This window comes from Cetorhinus maximus, chromosome 24 (genome assembly GCF_964194155.1).
Source record: "Cetorhinus maximus chromosome 24, sCetMax3.hap1.1, whole genome shotgun sequence".
Lineage (NCBI taxonomy): Eukaryota > Metazoa > Chordata > Chondrichthyes > Lamniformes > Cetorhinidae > Cetorhinus > Cetorhinus maximus.
Window position 1 is genome coordinate 25,513,577 of NC_135902.1, and position 16,158 is coordinate 25,529,734.

The 16,158-nt window shown below is 42.7% G+C and overlaps 1 protein-coding gene across 2 annotated transcripts in view; it reads left to right on the forward strand.

The window, feature by feature from the left end:
- ogfod3 (2-oxoglutarate and iron dependent oxygenase domain containing 3) overlaps positions 1-16,158 on the forward strand; it is a 204,273-nt gene that overhangs the window by 140,082 nt on the left and 48,033 nt on the right. For both annotated transcript variants that reach the window (XM_078570892.1, XM_078570893.1), the window contains exon 8: positions 8,048-8,171. In XM_078570892.1, the coding sequence (XP_078427018.1) occupies positions 8,048-8,171 (124 nt within the window). The remainder of the gene's footprint in view (positions 1-8,047; positions 8,172-16,158) is intronic.

Sequence of the window (16,158 nt, forward strand, 5' to 3'; positions counted from 1 at the left end):
TGTTGTAGGAGCATGTAACTGAGTTTATGGCATTCAGAATGGCCACAACTCTCCAAAAAACAGAGTACTCTCTGAGATTGAAAGAACAGACACTTCTCATTTCAATTTCAAAGCAGACTGCTGGTCAAATAATGGATGGGAGCAAGTGGTTAGATTTTTTTCATGGTTCAAAAGCATTTTTTAAAAATCAGCCAGAGCTGTCACTTAATTTAAATTACAGTACAAAAGATGACAGCACAGGCTGACAGGGCATTGTGTAATATTTTCCACTGCATTATGGTACTTTCTCCATTGGAAAAGCACTGTAATGAGGGTTAACTTACTGTTAAAGGACAGGTTGAACCTTGGTGAGGTAAACAGAAATATTTCTCAGAACTATTGATGTTGGACAGTGGAGCTTTGTGTTCCACTAAAATGTGCGTTTTTTGGTTCATGTTGTAGAAGAAACCTTTTGGCAGTTTTAATTCTGAATGTTGACTTTCTGATAGTATAATACTGTAGGCTTCCCCAGTTCTCATTGTACTTGTCTGGGGAGATAACCCTTAAGTGCATTGTAAATCACTACTGGTGATGTATATTAAGCGCAGAGACCCATGCATTAATTTAAAAGTCTCGCATGGTAGATTTATATTATCCTTATGGCAAAAATTTCATTCAGTAAGCAGTGTTTTCACACATATTTTTGTAAAAACAATTAATAACTTCTAACATTCATTTTGTAGCCTCATTTGGACATTGTTGTAGCATTGTGGATTTATATAAATTATCAAAACATTCATTTTGCTTTATATTTATTCATTTTTGACCAGGGTGAAGAGCTTTCCTTGAAAAATTATGTGTTGAAAAGGAAGTGAAATGCAGGGTTTCCTTTCTTAGTGTTACACTAAAGAGTAAATTAAAATTAGTTCTGAGGAATAAGTATATATTTTGAAAGACCTAAACTACAACTCTGAAGGAGTAATCAAGCAAAAACACTTTGTTGTTGTTGAAATGTTGTCACATTTTTGTTTAATACAACTTGTGATCATATGATCTTGTAAAGTTCTGCTGTGATCTCAGTCCTACATAAGGTATAATTTTATATTGTTGACTATTGGACAGCAGAGCTTGTCTAAGGGTCTAGGAAAAGTCATTAAAATCTTTATCATTTTGGAATATCATTGATGAATTACTCCTACGTCTTTGAGTGATTGGCGAGCTTGCGTTCTTGTCAGTAGAAATGTACATGCCAGCTACACCTGTGCACTTCAATTCCAAAGGAATCCTTAGTTTTACTTTGAGCTAAAAGAGTGGCATGTTGGCACAGTCAACTCCATTATTTTCCCAAAACATTGTTACACTATGTGTGTGCATACTGAATTTCAATTCACAGCCTGTCTGACAAAATTCATGTTTGCGATCAGTACCATGTTTAAAGAACAGGCTGCAAGCAAGTGCCTCATATGCCAAAGGATGCATCAAGAAACAAAGGCCTTGGCCACTGACCTTATTTGTGTTTGTGTTCTGTAACTCCTTTTCCTTTCTCAACTCCTATCTGTAGTTTACTCCTCAGACATATAGAAGTTGGAACACCAAATTGATTGGAGTGAATGTGGCACTCTTTTTTATGACATCATTTCAAAGCTGTCAGGATCACATGCTTCTTTGGGCAAAACATTTACACTGATGTAAAATTTGCTTATGAGAGAAATATGTTAACTTGCTGCAAAATGATGAGAACGGATTACTTGCATCAAAAATGCATTCTTGAACATTTTCCAAACTCTTAAAATAATAAAATACTTTAATGAAGGCAGCCAAACTGCAAAAGCTGGCAACCACCTAGGTAAAAAGCCATTGCAATTTACAGATTTAAAATGTAACGTAATACTAAATACAGGCATCAGTATTTGACGACCTTTGGGAAAATAGAAACATATTAAAATACCTACTGTTGCAAATTTGGTAATTCTATTAACGTGATGTTTTTGAATTGATCTGCTTCATATTGTTTCCCAAGTGCCGTGCATATCAAAGCTAGAAGATAGCGTAAGAATTAGAGAAACTGTTGGAAGAAATGTTAAGAGATGTGTAGCATTCAATGTCTATGGATTGTATGCAATACATTATTAAGAGCAGCAAAGAGACGCTGGCCCTTAAGATACCTGTAGAAATATTAGTGTCAAGGGTAATTGGGATCACGAGAAACAGTCTTCACTGTGATTGCTGCTCATCAACTGGGTTTCTTATATGATTTTTTGAGCAAAACAGAATGTGGAAGCTCTGCTGGGTTTTGCTAATGAATCGCATGAGCTCTTGAATGTCTGAATCAGAGTAATTTTAAAGTTTAAATATTCAGCCTTATGATTTAATCCGTTCATTGCTGCGGACAGAAACTCCAAATTTTATAGCCATTTCAGAGTGCCTTTATCACATTGCCATATGCTGATTGCACTTCCCAGCACTCTCATTTGTATATCAGTGTCAAAGATATAATTATGAATTGCTGTTACAACTTTATAAGCATTTATCAGGCTGCACCATTTAATATTATTCTGATTGCTAAGTAGTGTCCTGAAAAGGTAACACGTAATTATAATTTCCAGGATGTTTTGTGTGCTGTTAGCAATTATTCTCTCTTGATCATTCAAATTCTTCAAATGTTAGCCTGGTTCAATTTATATGTAAATCTCAAGGATCTGCAATGAGATTCCAAGTTCAGGTTTTGAATTGTGTTTCGTTCTGAGTTATCCTTGAGTTGTGTCAAATTGGCTGTAGAAATATACAGACCCATAAAATTGCTATTTGATCCGTGCTGTCTTTGTGGTGAGATTATAATAAGGGTGCTAAAACTGACCTGAGTGAGTTTGGGTAAGTGAGAGGAAAATTGGCTATGGTTCTTGCACCTGATCATTATTAGCATTATTGAAAGTGTGTGTGAGAGTGAAAGAGAGAGTGAGGGGGAAAAGGAGACAAAAGAGGTGAGGACAAGGGGAGTGTGGAGGGGAGGGCGTGGTTCAGAAACATCTCACTATGATGGAACAGCTTGCTGACAAATACCATCAAAGCTCACATTTGAACACTTGGGGGAATCATGTGATGGTGTTCACGATAATGGATGCAGGAAGAGGTGTCAAAATTGGCAAAAATACAGGCTATGCATGCTAAACCAGATTAAACTTCTACTAGATAAAGTATACCTTGTTAGTATAAGAAAAATAAAATTCTTCCCCTGGCTTTTTCACAAAGCTTGGTTAAATGTTATCCCTAAACCTATTTCAAATTAGCTGCACAGGAACAAGAACAATGAGTCTTAGAAATATGGAGAGTTGTTCTAAATTGAGAAGTTAGTGAACGGGCATTGTTGATACTACAGAACAACATCAAGGATGACAATAATAGGAGAGAATTCTGGGTAAATCAGGAAGTTGTCATTGATACTAAATTTGTTTTACAAAACTTGAAAATTTGGGGTTCTTTCAAATTACATTTGAAAATACATTTAAGTATTAATAGTCACTTGGTAGTATAGAATTTGCGTATTCCTGAAAAAAGAGACATGCTGTTGAGGTTTTCCATCTTGCATTCATCAGGACAGATGCAAGAATACCAAAATTCAGAGGGAGTAACAGTTTATACTGCATGAGGAAAGGATGCTGATTGGTTGGCAATTTTACTCTGATTGGTCAAGGTAATGCCATGGAGAATGCACCAGGAAACTATTGTCCCCAATACCTATGTATAATTCAGAAAAAGGTGCAATGCCTGGACATGTTCCTTTTACCTGCTGAATATATGTAGCTTCTAGCAAGCGCAAATGAGCCACAGAACCAGAATGGACTGCTGCATTGAATATATTGAAGCAACCTATTAATAATGCATTTCCTCTGGCAGTGACTGTAATTATTGAATGTCTCTTCCTGTCAGCAGTCTTCCAACCTCTTTGATTTGAGTACAACCTGCTATATTGCTACCTTAAAAAAAGACTCTCTAAGCATTTTTAATTTGTTAGTTCACTCCATTGCAACCTAACATATTTATTCACTACAAATTTGAAATTTTCAAAAGTTCAACAAAGACTCTTACAAAGATTGCTTCCTCTGGGTAAATATCCCGGTTTTTTTTCATACAGCAGTCTTCCCAGGATGAAATCCATTTGCTTCTGCCATGGGTCCATTCTCATCTCTTAATGTTTATCTTTCTCTATTCCTCCTTCCATAAATTAAAGAAGATAAAACTCCTGCTTTACTGGTTCCAAAGGCAATTGAAAGTGAATGTTTGATACAGTTCCCAGATTTCAGAGAAGATAGCTAGTGCTCCATGTTCAGCAGCGTCTGAATCAGGAGCTACTTCAAAGTCAAAGGAATGTGTCTTCCACCTAGGCATTGTTGAGCTTGTGAAAGTGATGCATTGATTCTGAACATGGCTCCAAAAGACAGGTCAAATTTGGCTTTAAAAATGAGCAATGCAAGCTAGGCATGAGAAAAAGCTATTCATTGTACTGGAGTTTTATTCTACAAACTTTTAATTTGTTTTTGTTATTTGTTCACTGGATGTGACCATTACTGGCTGGGACAGCAATTATTGCCCATCTATAGTTGCCCTTGAGAAGGTGGCGGTGAGCTGCCTTTTTCAACCGCTGCAGCCCATGTGTTGTAGTTACACGCACAGTGCTGTTAGAGAGGGAGTTTAGGAATTTGACCCAGCAATGACAAAGTAATTGTGATATAATTCCAAGTCCGGATGGTGCATGACTTGGCGGGGAACTTGCAGTTGGTGGTGTTTGCATGCACCAGCTGCCTTTGTCCCTCCAGGTGGTAGAGATCACAGGTTTGGAATGTGCTGTTGAAGAAGACTTGGCAAGTTGCTGTATATAGTACCTTTTGTATAGTACACACACTGCTGCCACTGTGCGTCAGTGGTGGAGGGAGTGAATGTCTGAGTTGGTGGAAGGGGTGCTGAACCCCTGGATAATGTCAAGCTTCTTGAGTGTTGGAGCTACACTCATCCAGACAAGTGGAGAGTATTCCATCACAACCCGGCCATTACCGTCCCATCAGCCTACTCTCGATCATCAGTAAAGTGATGGAAGGAGTCATCAACAGTGCTATCAAGCAGCATTTGCTTAGCAATAACCTGCTCACTGATGCTCAGTTTGGGTTCTGCCAGGATCACTCACTCCTGACCTCATTACAGCCTTGGTTTAAACTGAAAGAAAAGAGCTGAACTCCTGAGGTGAGATGAGAGGGACTGCTCTTTACACCAAGGCAGCATTTGACCAAGTGTGACATCAAGGAGTCCGAGTAAACTGGAGTCAATGAGAATCAGGGGGCGAACTCTCCACTGGTTGGAGTCATACCTAGCACAAAGGAAGATGGTTGTGGCTGTTGGAGGTCAATCATCTCAGTTCCAGGACATCGCTGCAGGAGCTTCTCAGGGTAGCGTCCTAGGCACAACCATCTTCAGCTACTTCACCAACAACCTTCCTTCCATTTTAAGGTCAGAAGTGGGGATGTTTGCTGATGATTGCACAAGGTTCAGCATCATTCCCGACTCCTCAGATACTGTAGCAGTCCATGTCCAAATGCAGCAAGACCTGGACAATATCCAGCCTTTGGCTGACAAGTGGCAAGTAACATTCGTGCCACACAAGTGTAAGGCAATGACCAACTCCAACAAGAGAGAATCCAGCCATCACTCCTTGACATTCAATGGCATTACCATCGCTGAATCTGCCACTATCAACATCCTGGAAACTGAATTGACCGGAAACTGAACTGGACTAGCCACATAAATACTATGGCCAGAAGAGCAGGCCAGAGGCTAGGGATCGTGCGACAAGTAACTCACCACCTGACTCCCCGAAGCCTGTCCACCATCTACAAGGCACAAGTCAGGAGTGTGATGGAATACTCCCCACTTGCCTGGATGAGTGCAGCTCCAACAACACTCAAGAAGCTCGACACCATCCAGGACAAAGCAGCCCACTTGATTGGCACCTCATCCACAAACATTCACTCCCTCCAGTGGCAGCAGTGTTTACCATCTACAAGATGCACTGCAGGAACTCACCAAGGTTCCTTAGACAGCATCTTCCACCGCTACCATCTAGAAGGACACAGGCAACAGATAGATGGGAATACTACCACCTGCAAGTTCCCCTCCAAACCACCCACCATCCTGATTTAGGAACATACCGCCGTTCCTTCACTGTTGCTGGGTCAAAATCCTGGAACTCCCTCCCCCCTAACAGCACTATGAGTGTACCTACACCACATAGACTGCAGCGGTTCAAGAAGGCAGCTCATCACCACCTCCTAAAGGGCAATTGGGAGTAGGCCATAAATGCTGGCCTAGCCAGCGATGCTCACATCCATGAATGAATAAAAAAACACTCCTAACTTGTGCCTTGTAGATGGTGGACAGGCTTTGGGAGTCATGAGGTGAGTTACTCATCACAAAATTCCCAGCTTCTTATCTGCCCTTGTGGCCACAGTGTTTATGTGGCTGGTCCAGTTAAGTTTCTAATCAATGGCAAACTCCCAGGATGTTGATGGTTGTGGTTTTAGCAATGGTAATGCTGTTGAATGTGAAAGAGAGATGGTTAGATTCTCTCCTGTTGGAGATAGACATTGCCTGGCACTTGTTTGGTGTGAATGTTACTTGTCACTTATCAACGCAAGCCTGAATGTTGTCCAGATCTTGTTGCATATGGACATGGACTGCTTCAGTATCTAGAAGTTGTGAATGGTGCTGAACATTGTGCAATCATCAGCAAAGGTCCCCACTTCTGACCTTACGATGGAGAGAAGGTCATTGATGAAGCAGCTGAAGATGGTTGGGCTTGGGACACTGCCCTGAGTAATCCCTGCAGCAGTGACCTGGGCACTGAAATGGTTGGCCTCCAACAACCACAGTCATCTTTCTTTGCGCTATGTATGACAACAGCTGGTGTAGAAATTTCTCCTGATTTCCATTGACTTCAGTTTTGCTGGGGCTCCTTGATGCCACATGATTAAATGCTTTCTTGATGTCAAGTGCAGCCAATCTCACCTCACCTCTGAAATCCAGCTGTTTTCCATATAATGAAGCCTGTAGCTGAGTGGTCCTTGCAGAGCCCAAACTCATTATCAGTGGCAGGTTGTTGGTGAATATGTGCTGTCTGATAGCACTATTGACAACACTTCCATCACTTTGATGATGTTCCTTTCTCTTCTGCAAGTTTCTTTGGTTCCGCAGCAGCTGCCTTATGGAAAGGATTGTTGATTTGAGTGGTGTAATTGTCTCTTGTGTGATCAATGTGCTGATATAACCTCATTGTAATAAATCACCTTTTTCTTATCTTCATAAAAAAAAAAGGCATTAATATGAATGATCTAATGCCTGTGTCAAAAAAGCAGACAGAGGAATTTGACAAGAATGCATCAACCACTCGGATGATTCACAAGAATCCTTTCCAAGGTGATATTTTTCTATTGTGCAATATCTAATGCACAAATGGTAAAGGAATATTGAACCGTTTTTTTTCCTGATATTGAACGAACCTTTTACACTGATGGATTGAAAACTTTGTTACCTGAACAAGATGGCTCTGCATCTGCCATGCCTATAGGCTCAGATATTGCTGACAATGTGTAAAGATAAACTTGCATTTATATAGCATATGATTGCCTCTCCAAGAAACGTGAAGTCTTAAGTGCTTTGAAATGCTTCACAGTTATAATGTTATAATGTGGACAAATGCAGAGCCAGATTTCACTCAGCAGGATCCTACAAATAGCAATGAAATGATGAATGACTGGTTAATCTATAACCAGACAGTTTTGAAAATTATTATGTAGGAACATTTTACCATGAGCAGCAGTTATTTTGATGCATGCCCACGTTGTTATGAATATCACATTGTGAGTGATGAGCAATTAAGCCATTGCACTTCATTTGTTGACAGTCTGAGAAATGAGCTAAAAACATTTTCAACTCATTACAGTGGATAATGTTAAGTGGTGCTTTTCTCCCTGGAATTCAAACAAGAACTAAATCTAACCTGTTGTTCTGATATTTTTCACAGGTGACATATGGATCATTTGACTACACTTCGCTATTGTACCTCTCTGACTATCGGACTGATTTTGGTGGTGGGCGATTTGTGTTCGTTGATGAACTTGCCAACAGAACAGTAGAGCCTCGGATAGGTTTGATCTTTTACTTTACATTTTCTCAATCGTCAGAACCCAAGTAAAATGCTTGGACCTTGTGCTCTTCAACTTTCCCCGCTGGGGAGTGGAATACTTTCTACAGCTGTCACTCAATGTCAATATCAGGGTCTCAAGCTCAGGTACATGACCTACTGTGGGAACTTCTTACATTTTACCTTACTAAACTAACACGTAAATAACACTAACTCGAAGGAAGTATTCCTGATACATTAATGTCCATTTTTATATTTTCCACAGTAATGCACCTTGTTACCTTTATGAGTAAGGCAGAATTGTTATTTTATACTGTGGTGCAAGTTTAATTGAAAGTGGGTTAAAACTGGTCAAGATCATTTCACCCTATCAGGTGGATTCAAACTCAGGTTCTAGAAGTAAAGCATAATTTTTGGTCAGTTTTCTCCCCTGTTCACCATGACCCCTCCCTGTCTTCCCCCCACACCCACTATCCACACATTGCTGGGATTTTGTTCCATGGTTCAGAGGCGTTCTCAAGAGCTCACCTAAGTGGCCCTCCTCATATGACCCAAGATGGCAACTTTGGCAAGCTTTTATGTTCTATATCCAGACCAGTAGGGCACAAAATTACCTTGGTATGGAGATCTTGCATTACTCCAGCTGTCTGCTCAATAATGCTAGCCCCTTCTGCGCATCTTGCATGGTGTTTCTGGGTAAGAAGGGCCCCATCAGCATGCACATGAAGACCTTGACTGTGTTTTGTCGTGTGTATGGGGTTTAGATGGGGTTCTTCGGCGTTTGCCTATTTTGCCTAAGTAAGCTACTCAAGACTGTAGTTAGTTCAAACAGTTATTATTTATTTACAGCTCTATGTACATCTTAAGAACTGTACATGAGTTTTGACTTCTCCTCCCTCCAGATCACTGTAACTTAGTCATGTGCCATTACATCATAGCTACATCAACATCAGGTGCTTCTGATGTTAACTCTTCACTCTACATCTCCCCCTAGGTCTTTATCCCAACTGTATACATCTTCCTACATCTCCTCACAAAGTCTCAGACTTCATAGGGTTAGTCTCTGTAGTGCCTTGACCAATCTCCCTGATCTTGTTCTGATCTCTTTCTGAGGATGAGGACATTCCGCACTCTACCTTCTGTCAGTATGAGTGCCCTTCTCCTGGGTGATTGTAGAGTTTTGCCTTGTTTCCTTTTCCTTATCTCCATCTGGATCTGAATAGTAAGCCCAAGTTTCTATTGACTTCCTATCCAAGGATATTAAGACTTTGCAGTTTATCCTTATATTTCCCTGATCATCCTCAATCCTGCAAGCTCTCGGTTGTGGAGTTCTTTCTATTATTATGCCTTTTTCCTATTGGTCTCATATCTATACTCTCTCCCTGGGCTGCAGCACTGATAAGACTTGTGCTCTGTGCCTGAAGTTAAAGTAATGAGCTTGTTTGTGCCGCTGTTCCTCCTTACGCTTTTTAATCCTCTCATGGTCAGTTGAGGTGATGTTTTGTTCTAGTTTCTGTTGCAGAATTGGAAGTTGGGTTCTCATTCATTTTCCCATTAACAATTCTGATGTTGAGAACCCATTTTGTAACGGTGAGGTTTAATAACTAAGAAGGGCTAAGCTGAGATCTTCATTCTTCCTCATTTAGTCTCCGATGCTTCAAACGCCTCCCCACTTCTTCATTCGCTTGAGGATACTATGGTGAGCTAGTCACATGAATAAATATTTATTCCTTCATGAAGTTTTAAGATAATCTATTAACAAATTGTGGACCATTGCCTGACACTAAAATGTCCGGGATTCCATGCGCTACATAGACTCTCTTCGGTGAGTGAATGATTGCTTCCGTCGTGATACTGCGCATTCTGTTCACTTCTATCCACCTGGAGTAGTAATTAATGACAATAAGAAATACCTTCCCTTCAAAATCTAATAAATCCATCCCAAGGCACTCCCCTGGCCTTGATAGAAAAGTGGAGGGTGGCAGTGATTCTCTTTGCTCCTGCCTGTTTACTGCACACAGAAGGCAATCCAGAATTAGTTCTCCAATAGAACAAGCTTGGCTACCAGACTGATTGCTGGGCTCTTGCTCGACATTTTGCTATTCCTAAGTGACCTTGATTTTTTTTGGAGAATATCAGGCTGAAGTGTTCTTGGAATAACTATTCTGTCATTAAAAACTAGCAGATTATCAATGATTGTGAGGTGCCTTCTCTGTTCACAGTAGTGCCGTGGTACTGGGTTGTTAGGAGTATAGTCTGGCCATCCTTCCACACAGTATTCCATTATCAGGTCACATTCATCATCTTGCTATTGTGCTTTGTTTTGTCTCCTGCAGCTTCTTTGTAGTAGCGGTAGGTTTTGGTAATGAGTGATGTATACGTTTCCACCTCCTCGATGAAATTCAAATCCTCAATTATAGTTCCTTTGACTGGTATTCTTGATAGTGCGTCTGCTATTGTCTGGTACTTCCCTGAACAGTTAGTGAATCATACCCCATTAGTCTCAGTCTGAAGTGTTGAATTCTAGGCAGCATCTTCACAATCTCCTTCATGTTCAAAAGAGTGACTAATGGCTTATGGTTAGTTTCAATTTTAAACTGCAATCCCACCGCGTGTATGAGAGCATCTTGCATGCCCATGTTGCCATGGCACCTTCCCATGCAATCGCAGAAGGTGCAACACCTGCCCCTTTACCCCTTCCCTCGTCTCCCAGGCCCCAAACACTCCTTTCAGGTGAAGCAGCTTTTCACCTCTTCATCTTGTTCTACTGAATTCGCTGCTCCCAATGCGGTCTCCTCTACATTGGGAAGACTAATTGCAGACTAGGTGACCACTTTGTGGAACACATTCACTCAGACGGCAAGTATGACCCAGACCTTCCTGTCGCTTGCCATGTCAGCACTACCTTACTCACCTGCCCACATGTCCATCCTTGGCCGGATGCTGCATGTGAAGCCCAACGCAAACTGGAGGAACTGCACCTCATCTTCTGATTAGGCACTTTACAGCCTTCCGGACTTAACATTGACTTCAACAACTTCAGACCATGAACTCTTCCCCTCCATCTTGACCCCCTTTTTAATATTTATTGATTTATTTTATTTTATTCTTCTATTTATTTGTTCCTTTTTAAAATCCTTTTTCCCAAACCCCCCTACCCCACAGGGCCATCTGTCACTTGTTTTTATGTTTTGCTTTCACCGAGCGCTGACCCTTGTTCCGCTATTAACACATTCTTCTATCTTACCTTTATGCCACTATCAGCACCTTCTTTAGTCTTCACCACTACCATTAACACTCCCATTGTCTCGTGTCCATGACACCTTTGTCAATCTCTCCTGAACTCCCATCTATCCCTGACCTTCTATTTAAACTTAAACAGTATAAAATCCATCACATCACATTTCTGCTGCTCTTTAGCTCTGAAGAAGTGTCATATAGGATCGAAATGTTGACTCTGTTTCTCTCTCCACAGATACTGCCAGACCTGCTGAGTTTTACCAGCATTTTCTGTTTTTAAAACAAAAATACCGAAAATGGGGAAAAACGCTATTTGGCTGACAGTCAAGCATCATCTAATTGGGTAATGAGTCTTTTTGCTTTTCAGTTGGTGTAAGAAGGCAGTGTGTCACAAGGATGGATGTGAAATAAAAACAGAAAGTGCTAGAAAATCTCAGCAGGTCTGGCAGCAACTGTGGAGAGAGAAGCAGAGTTAACATTTCGAGTCCAATATGACTCTTCTTCGGAAGCGTGGGGGCAAGCCATGTGATGAAACCTCCAGGAATACATTTAATCATAGTTGGCAACCCTTCTCATTATGTCAGATAGCTGGATGAGGGTGGACTGGGAATTCAGAGGGGGTATGAGACAGGGACATTCCATTATCCTCAATGTTTTCAGTAATGTTAGACGCCATGGGTCCCATCACATTCTGTACCATGATAGAAGCACAGATGGAGGCCATTCAGCCTCCCTGTGCTGGCTCTTCAGCTTGTCCCACTCCCCTGTCTTTTCCCCTTAGCCCTGCAATTTTTTTCAGATAATTATCCAATTCCTTTTTGAATACCATACTGAATCTTCCTCCACCACACCCTCAGGCCATGCATTCCAGCTCCTAACCACTCGCTCTGTAAAAAAGTTTTCCTCACAATGCAGACAACTATCTCCTCAATAGGCTCAGGCGATGCAGGTGTCCCTGTCCTTCACCAGCCCTGTGCTGCTTTCTTCTGTTGTGTGCCACCTTGTCCTGCAAGTGAGGGTGAAGAATATCAGTGAGAATATTGCAGTGTGTTTAGGTGATGTGCCTGCTGTAGTTGAATAGCTGGAGGTATGTTGAGGCAATGAGTGGTGAATGTGAGACTTGCTGCATTGATCAGTGTGTGTGGGTGAGGTAAGTGTCTGCATCTTAGGAGTGAACCTTGAGTGTTAGGGAGTCCTCCTGGGCGAATGATTGGGGGTGTGGTACATTGAGCAGCATGAGAGGTTGGTGATGTGATGGGTAGGAGATGTCACGTGAAGATGCAATCACCAACGTTAACCGTCCATGTGAGGTCAATTGACCCTCTTGTGGCACTGCTACCAGGTCTTCAAGTGCCTAGGTCTAGGTGCCTTCCTGGTCACCTGCTCCCACTCTCTCCTGAGGGCGTCTTTGAGGTCGTCTCCAGGCTCCCACAGAACCATGGCATCTCTCCTCCTACCAACCTCCACCGTTAATGCTTCCATCACGATGGAATCCATTCTCTCCCTTGGTGTTCACTTTGCAATAATTCATATTGCAGCAACATTTTTGTGCAGCTTCCCTTTAAGATACAGCCTGCCTTTAAGACAAGCAGGCTGTCTGTATCATGTTGTTTGCAAACTACACTGCTGGACCCTCTCGCTGAATACAGAGACTGCAGGCAATTTGGAGGGATGGACAATACCATGGGAAGCACTCAGCCTTCAATCAAATTTGGTTATTGCCCACATTGTTCTGCATGTGCTAGCAGGTCGCGAAACATGACCCTGGGCCAAAAAACCAGAAAAATTCGATTTCTAGCCCGTAGCCTTTCAGGCTGAGTTGTAGCAAGTTCCTCGGAGCAAGAATTCTCTTTGTTTTCTCTTCTCAAGCCTAGAAAAATGAGATAAATTGTAGTATTTTTCACCCTGGCTGTGTTCAGCTAGCTCAACAGAGATTGCAAATTGAACTTGGGACCTGTACACTAAATGACAAATGGTAACACCATCTATATCAGCCGAGCTGCTCGGAGACTGCAAAGACAATATTCTAGATTAGCTTGTCACCTGTGGACTATATGCAGCCCTTGTATTCTTGTAATCCGACTCTTGGAGCTTAGGCAGTTCATTCCTGCTTGTGTTTGTATTTTTAAATTGTTTCTTCCTGTTTGTATTTTGTTCATTTGGAATCTTGAAAAGTACTCATCTTGGGTGGAATCGTCCCAGATTTGCACTAAGTGCAGTCATAGGTTAAAGAATGTTTTACTCGCTGGCCGCGATGGCGGGTTTTCACACCATATCATCCCAAACTTGTCACTTTATTTATGCATTCCCGGGAAACACACCGTTTCCATGGCAGGCAGGCTCCGATTCACCATCCCCGCCGTCACCTCACCGCTTCATCACGCCAGGCATTTAAAGTACATACCAACATACATACACCACATTTAAAGTACAGCTGCGCTCAGTGCTTCCAGCCCAGGACTGCAGCAAAGAAGACATGGCCCCAAAAGGCAAGAAGACTGCAGCCCCGAGCATCCTTTGGACCCCATGGAGGCCCGCTCCGATGTCCTATAACCCTGCTCTGGACACAGGGCAGGCAGCAACGTTTACACTCCGGCTTGGTAGGCGATGGCAGTGGTGATCAGTGCCAAAGCTGCACAGAAGAGGTTGGCCATCCAATGCAGAAAGAGGATGAATGATCTCATCCATGCAGCCAGGGTATGGCAACCATCCCATCACTGTAAACTCACACATTCAAGCCCATCACATATTCACTGGCATCTCACTCACTGCCAGCTCAAGGGACATCACCTCCCATTCTCTCACACACACCCTCACATGTCCATCTGGCCTCATCTCTGCTGGACATTGCCTCCTCAGCCCTCACCATCTTGGGGCCACTTGCACAGATCAACATGTGTCCCCCACACACACCCTGGGATACCCTCCTTCCCCATTACAGCCCTCGCCCTGCAGCCTGAGGCCATTTCTCCCGCTTTGCCAAACAAGCCCCAGCCCTGCAGCTGTTGAAAAGCCATCCACATATGGCCGATCTGGTAGGTAGAGACCTGCCTTGAGCCCCCCTAAAAGTGATGTGGTGCTGTCTGCGAAGCCTGGCGCTGATGGCCAAGAGTGCTGACCGAAGCAAGGTAGGAAAACAAACCTTGAAGTCCCGAGCGAAGTGCAGCCTGCCAAGTGCATGTTGTTTATGTGCTATTCTGAAACACATTGACATGTTTTCCCGCTGCTGTGAATGGATGATACAGCGTGGTTTGCGGGTGGGGGGGGGCTCAATTCTGGCATGCAGGTCTAATACTGAGGTTTCCGATGTCCAGTGGCAGGGAAAGCAGCCCACCATCGGCAGGCTGAGCGGACAATCATGTACTGGTTTCACGTCGTAGTGAAACCGATCGTGGCTTATTGTCCGCTCACGCCACCGAACACACCCGACCTCAGTGGGCATGGAAAATCCCAGCCCTTGTGTTGATACTACTTTGCTGTATAAGTTCCAAATGTGACAAACACTTCAAAAAGGTGTTTCCCCAAAGTCACCCATGAGCAATGCATTTATATGTGTGTGTCTATTTTCTTACCCATAAGAGTGAGAAATTAAATTTATAACAACCCAACAGCAAAGCCTTTTTACTTAAAAAAGAAAAGGTTAGTTTATTTCACTCTATTGCTCTGGAAGTTACTGAAGAAAAGATAAAGACTGGAATCTTCCACACTGGAGCCCAAGATCAGTGGCGAATGTGCAGATTGGAGTGATTTCCACTGGGGGCTGACCATGTGCGGTCTTGTGCTGCTCAGCTCATTACCTATGCATCCATGCGGAGCATGGCGAATCCCGTGGCGGGGCGGGCAGGAAGTTGCTGCCCCCCTGATTACCTTGTGGTGCTGAAGGTCGAGGTACCATATTCACAGGACACCCAGACAGCCTGCACTATCCCTTCCACCTTTGTCCCACCACTGCTCCCTCCTTCCCCACTAACCCTTCCTCCCTTCCTTGGTCGCCCTCCACACAACTTGCTCTGCCACCACCCGGTCTCAAGCACAGGTTGGCATTTACAGACACTCCCCAAAGAGGACAATGCAGCGGCAACTCACCGTTAATCAAGGAAGAAGTCGACCTAGTCAGGTGCACGCCACTTATGTGCGGTTGTAAAAGTGAACATCCTAATTTCTCGCTGGTGGGGAACTTAATTCCAGCAAGGTGACCTTTTATGAGTGTGCATGACTTGCTAATGCGTGCAGAAGGGATTCCTGACATTGTTCGTTGGGAAGCTCGACGTGCCTTTAAGGTTCCAAGAACATAAAGTTCACCCTGCCATTGGGAAACTGATTTTTGGCTTCACTCTAAATCAAGTTCCTCTGCCTGCCAAGTTTCCTGATGCTGGTGGGACTGGAAGATTCCATCCATCGTTACTAACAGATATACACACAAAGATTAGTTACAAATGAAGATAAAACAATCCTTATAATAATTGGATCAATTTAGTCCATGTTAGGTGCAGGTCTGATACGTTTTGAAGTCAAAGAGTATCATTATCTGAAGTGAAGATCTTGAGGTTGTACAGTTGTCTCTGCCGCTGCAATGACTTCCAATGTTGAATTGCCAGAGTTTGCTTTAACAGGTGAGCTTAGTAGGTTTACAGGGAGGAGAGAAGGTTCCTTACTTCTGGTTCTGCAGGCGTGGCACTTTCAAACTGCCTACTTACTTGCAACAGAAGTTGTGGCTTTTTCTAGATGCCTTTCTCTGTCTTTCCCTGGGT